This window comes from Fonticula alba (assembly GCF_000388065.1).
Source record: "Fonticula alba strain ATCC 38817 unplaced genomic scaffold supercont2.2, whole genome shotgun sequence".
In the NCBI taxonomy this organism is placed as follows: Eukaryota; order Rotosphaerida; family Fonticulaceae; genus Fonticula; species Fonticula alba.
The window spans coordinates 2600511-2606063 of record NW_009242972.1 but is presented as its reverse complement, the minus strand read 5'-3'; the positions used below and the strand labels follow the sequence as shown (position 1 = coordinate 2606063).

Here is a 5553-nt window from a genome sequence, read left to right as displayed (position 1 = left end):
CCCCGCCGGCCCTGGCGGCTCCTGCCACCGCGCCCGGCTCCTTCGCCCACCGGCCCCGGCCTCAGAACCAGCAAACCCCGCAAGTGGCGCAGCCCCAGCAGCCGGGCCACCGCCAGCCACCGGCCCCGGCGGCTGGAACCCCCCCGACAACGGGGCCCGCCATTCCCCCAAACCGTTCCCCCTTCGAATCGGGCCCCGGGATGGCGACTCGCCCTGCCGCCGTTGGTGGTGCCTCCTCGGCCAGTGTGGCGCCCTCGACTGCTGGTCCCCGCGCGGGCCCTCCCCCCGCTGTGCCTGCTACGCCGGGGCCCACGGTGCAACAGGCATTGCCTGCCGTTCGGCCGCCGCCCACCTGGGCAGCCATTCGCCGGCAGACGGCCGCGGTGCGCCTGGCCCCGGCCCTAGCCGGCGCGCTGGAGCCCCTCCCGACTCCCCTCTGTCCGTCGGATCTCCCGGCAGCTGGCCGGGCACAGGCGCCGGTCGACGCCGTTCTCAGCCGTCTGGGCCTGGACGAGCTGAGTCTTCTCACCGACGACCTGACGATGCTACTGGAGTCGGCGGACCCGAGCGGACCGGGGGTGGTCCTCCCGGCGCCGGGGACGGTGGATTCATCCTCGTCCGCTGCTGCCGCCGCCGCCGCCGCCGAGGCCGAGGCTCTGGACGCCTTCTTCGCGTCCGGCGGTCCCGGGCTCAACCCTGGCCTCGTTGCCCGCCTGGAGGCCGACGTCCAAACCATTCTTTCGTCCTTGTGAATCCCCCTCCCGCCTTCCCCTCGTCTGCACGCACGCACGCGCGCACACACACACACACATATATATATATATATGCGCATTCTCGTCCTCCTTTTGGAGGAAATACACGTTCCTCTGCCCTCGCTTCTCCTGCCTCCTCTTGTGCAGCAGACCGCCGCACAAGCAACCGAAAGAAAGAGGCAATTCCGTGACATGGGGTATATTCCGGATGGGCAAGGAGACCAGGGAGAGGCGGGGGGGGGGGACGCCCGCGGGGCATGGGGCGCCCGGGAAATGTGAAGAGAGGCGGTGGGGGGAAAGCACCAGGAGAGGAGGAGGCAGGGGCACGCATGCAGGACCGCATGTTTGGCCAACACTGTGCACTGGGTGGCACAAAAGCTCGGGGCACTCGCGCTACCGGCGGGAATCCGAGTCATCGGCTCCGGAAGTGCGGGACTCCGGACGCGGAGACCCCGGGTCCAGTGTGGCGGTCCCGAGCGCCGGCCAGGCCAGCATGGCCAGCGGCCCGCACCGGAGTAGCCCACGAGCCACATGCGCCGAGGTCAGGACGCCAGAGGCCCGAGTGCCAGCGTCATGGCTCCGGTCCGTGCGCAACTGCTCGACCGAGGCATCCACCAAGCGCCGAGAGGCCAGCAGGGCAGCCGTGGCCAGCAACCGAGCCGCCGCCGTGGAGAAGGGACGCCCGGCAGGGGCGCCGGGCGACTGGATCGGCTGCTGCCCGGCTGCGGCTGTCCCATCATCAACATGCATCGTGTGTCGGCGGTGAGTAAACCCGGTCCCCACCGGCAGGGAGAGCAAGGAGGGGAGGGGGGGCCATGGAAAGGGACATGCCGCGCACCTGACTGCTCGGCCGCAAGCGACCGGTCGCCGCAATGCGACGGCGACCCAAGGTCATTGCCTCGGGCGCCATCGGCATCGTCATCCAGGATGTCCACATCGAGATCCTCCTCGCCCGATCGATCGGCCGGCTCCTGGGCCAGGGCGATGGTTTGCGACTCGAGTTGGGCCAGCCGGGCCTCCAGGCCGTTCAGGCCCACCGGCAGCCAGGCATCCAACAGGGCCGAGGGGGGACACTGGTGCTTGGACGCGGCAGTGGAGCCGTGAGCCGGGAGATCCGGCAGCACCAGACCACACGCCTGGCAGAAGGTGTCCTGCCGGGTGGTCATCGGCTGGCGGGCCGGCATGGCCGGAGAACCGGCAGGGACCCCGGCCACCGGACCATGGGTGGTGGAGGAGTCGCGCCGAGTCGAGCCCGACACCCTTGGTCCCGGGGGCTTGCTTGCGCTGGCTGGGGGCCGGCCGCGTGCCCGAGTGGCACCCACGCCAGCCCTGGTCCCTGGGGCCGGGTCCAGCAAGCGCCGGTCCACCTCGATCAAATACTCCTTCTCCACAAGTAGACGACTCTTGCCGGTGCGCGTCGGCCGGGTGGCGATGCCGCATTTTTGCGGGTCCAACTTGCAGGACCACGCGCCGGCCGGAGGGGGGGGGGGGGGGGGGGGCAACTCAGTCAGTCGTGGGGACAAGCCCATTCTCGGGGCTGGCCCGCCATTGGCCCTGCCGCGTTTTTTGTGCCTACTCGCATCGTGCGACCACATGCACGCTCACGCACCTGCAGCATGTGGACGATGTCCACCGCCTTGCCAGGCTCATCGACCGAAGCCGAGGCAAGACTCAAACGCACCCGGGCCGGGAAGGCGCCCCAGCCGTAGCGCGTCAGTTTGAAGGGCGCCCGGCGGGTGGGGTTGGCCCGCAGCGGCCCGGTGTCCACGCCGGTCGCCTGGACTGGCATGGTCGAGCCCGGCGGAACAGGCAGCCGCGCACACTCGACAATGTCATCCGGTGCGAAGGACGGGTGCAGGAAAAACCGCACCGAGTCGATGAAGCCCAAGTCCGGGTCCTGGTCAGCGCAAGCGGCTTGGAGTTACTACTTTTTGTGACATGCACATCGACGGGGGCCGCGGGGGGGGGGGGGGGGGGGGGGTCCCAGAAACAGCGGAAAGAGGGCGGCATCTGCGGAAAGGGGACACCGGCAGCCGGCGCAAAGGGAGAGGGCAGGGGCGGCGCCGAGAAAAATACATGCCATACCTCGGGCGTGCCCCGGACGTAGAGCGTCCACTTGAAAAGCGGCAACCCGGCAGCCACCACCTGCGGGTCCACCGAGGTCAGACTCAGGTCGGCTGCCTCGGCTGGGGTCAGCTGCCGGGCCATGCTCCCGACGATCACCTTGCGCGTGGCGTAGAACCTCGATGGAACCGGCTCCTGAGCGTGACTGTCATGGTCCTCGCTCACCAGGACCGTCTCCGCCAGGGAGCCGCCCTCACTGCCGGGCGACTGCCCGGCGGACAGGGACAAGTCTCCGGTGGCCGGGGCGGCAGCGGCTGACACGCTGGTTGCCCGGTCGGCCCGCGCCCCAGCAGGACGCTCGGCCATGGCATCATCAGCCCCCTGGTCCTGGAGGAGCGGGTCGTAAGCAGACCCCAGCCGAGCCGGTGGGATGCTCTCATCGACATTGTGCGAAATCAGCATATTCGACCGTGAGTCTCCTCGACGCCGGGGAGCCGGGCGCGCCGCACGGCTCGGAGAGCCCGGGGCCGAAGCGGTGGCAGCCGATGCAGCCAGTCGCGCCGGTCGGGCCCGGCCAGCATCACCTCGAGGGGGGGCCGCCGCGGTGCCTGGGGCATCCCCCTCGGCAGCACGATCACCAGCAGGGGAGCCCCGGTCGCACGGCTTCTGGGGCCAAACATCGCCCGAGCTGCCGAGCGGCGCCGGGGAAGACCCCTCGGCCGGGCCACCGGGCCCGGGACTGGGGGAGGCATCGCGACTTGGGTCTTTGGACGGCCCACTCCTGGTGGCCCCGTCCACTGCATTCGCCGCGGCGGCGGCGGCGGCGGCGGCGGCAGCAGCGGCGGCGGCAGCAGCGGCGGCAGCGGCGGCTGCCCGATTGGCAAGGTGTCGGGATCGTGGGCTGAGGCTGACATGCGCCGAGGGCGTGGGCAGCGGAATCATCCCGGCTCCGGGGTTGCGGCTGAGCCTCGGCGTCTCAGGGGGTGCCGATGTCGGCCGCAGTGGAGCAGACCCCGGGGCCTGGCCCTTGGCAGCCTCCATCATCCCCTGGAAGGCCAGCGGATGGATGCCTGCCGGCGGAGACAGCAAGCAAGCCGAGGAGATCCGAGAGGCCGCGGCGGCTGCTGCCGAGGCGACATCCTCGTTGTCGATCGTCACAAGCTCGTCAAAAACATTGATCCGGGGCTGTTGAGCAGGACGCCCGCCGAGCGGAGATGGTCAGCGGAAAGGGATGCACGGGCCACGGCCGCATTTGGTGGGAGGCACGCACGCGCGGTTGGATCTTTTGCCGGATGCCCTCGATGTCACGCCGGAATTGAGATGTAGGAACAAGCCTACTCACCGTGGAGGGGAGTGAGAAATGGCATCAGGGGCTGCGGGGCCGGGCTTCGCAAAATGACCGGCCACAGGGCAGATCGGGAAAGAGGCCGGCAGGGGGGGAGGGGGGGGGGGGCGGGGGGGAAGAGACCACGCACAAGTCATTCGGGCTCGGGTTGGTCAAGCCACTGAAGGCCAGCTCGGCGTCGATCTCGGCCTCGGACAAACCGAGTGGAATGTCCCGATCGGCTGTGTCCCCGGAAAGGGACGTCAAAAAGGGAATGGCATCCGGGAGGGAGAGGTACGCCGCCGGACGCGCGCCATCTATCGAAGGGAGGGGGCAGGCGAAAGAGGGGTGAGTCCGGCTGGCAAGCGAAGTACGGAGGGCAAATCGGCGGCGGCCCGGGGGACGGGCGCGAAGGGGAGGGGGGGGGGGCCGCGCACCGGAGCCGATGGCGTAAGATTCGATGCGCGACAGCAGTTGCGCGCAGACGGCCGCCCGGCGTGCGCAGGCGAGACGCTCACGCCGCTTCAACACCCGCGCCATGGCGAAGTGGGAATGGACGGCAGCCAGGAGGGCCCGGTCGGTGCCGGGATCTGGTTGTTGGGTGGGGGAGCGGGGGGTGGGGGGGGGGCATTGGGAGGATAAAGACAGAACGTCATATGCTGTTAGCGCAACAGGGGAAAGGCCGGCAGGGACGGAATCCCGGGAGGAGCAACAGGCACATTACCATCACGAAGTCGCCATCGTGGACGAGCCCGCTGGCGTCCGGTCGGTCGATCACCAGGCGGTCGGGCGACCATTGAGCGCGCACGCGCACACGGCCGGCACAGAGTAGGGAAGGGGCGAGAGAGGCACAGGGAGGGAGCAGGAGGCAGGCGAAGGGAGAAGGGAGGCGGCGGGCGCGCAAGGGAAGGCGTGATGGAGGGAAAGGGGGCGAAGAAGGTCCATGCCCGAGGCCAGCCGGCGGCCGGCCGGCCGGCCATGGCGAGCCCCACTTTTGAACCCCGCCCGCCCGCCCCCCCAGGGAGGCCGCCGGGCTGGCGATCTAGCCGACAACGGTCCAACACTTACGGCGCCGCACCCCGGACCCAGATCGCAACCCCACGGCCGTGTCCGGATATGGGCGCCGGGGCATTTTGAATTTCCCGTACCCTCCCGTCCGGACGCCCGGAGGCCGGGGTTGCGGTTACGGCCGCCGGGGCGCAGTTTCCGCAAGGTCAATCGTCAGGCAAAGGATCCCTCCGTTGGCACATGTCTCCTGACGTGCACATGTGATGCTTTCGCGCGGGCGCGCGCGCCCCTCCCTCGTGGCAGGCGGGCCGTCGTCCCACTTCCCCCCGCTCCCGAACGCCACCGGTCCTGGTGGAGCCCGCGCGGGTTGTCACCCGGGGCGTTCTTCCGTCGGAGGGGGGGGGG

At 70.0% G+C, this 5553-nt stretch overlaps 2 protein-coding genes across 2 annotated transcripts in view; one reads left to right on the top strand and one right to left on the bottom strand.

Annotated features, from left to right (window-relative positions):
• The window catches only part of H696_01561 (hypothetical protein), a gene marked incomplete at its 3' end in the record, with an annotated part of 4636 nt that extends 3884 nt beyond the window's left edge, over positions 1–752 (top strand). The window contains exon 4 of the mRNA XM_009495462.1: positions 66–752. Coding sequence (XP_009493737.1) covers positions 66–752 — 687 coding nt within the window. The remainder of the gene's footprint in view (positions 1–65) is intronic.
• A 235-nt stretch (positions 753–987) lies between these two features.
• Positions 988–5083, bottom strand: H696_01560 (hypothetical protein). The gene is made up of 8 exons (XM_009495461.1): positions 4865–5083; positions 4578–4730; positions 4292–4457; positions 4087–4150; positions 2838–4001; positions 2362–2649; positions 1591–2206; positions 988–1480 (listed from the first exon to the last, which is right to left on the bottom strand). Exons 1-8 carry the CDS (start codon positions 4935–4937, stop codon positions 1146–1148), a joined length of 2859 nt encoding a protein of 952 aa, XP_009493736.1. The 5' UTR covers positions 4938–5083; the 3' UTR covers positions 988–1145.
• Between the last annotated feature and the right edge of the window lie 470 nt (positions 5084–5553).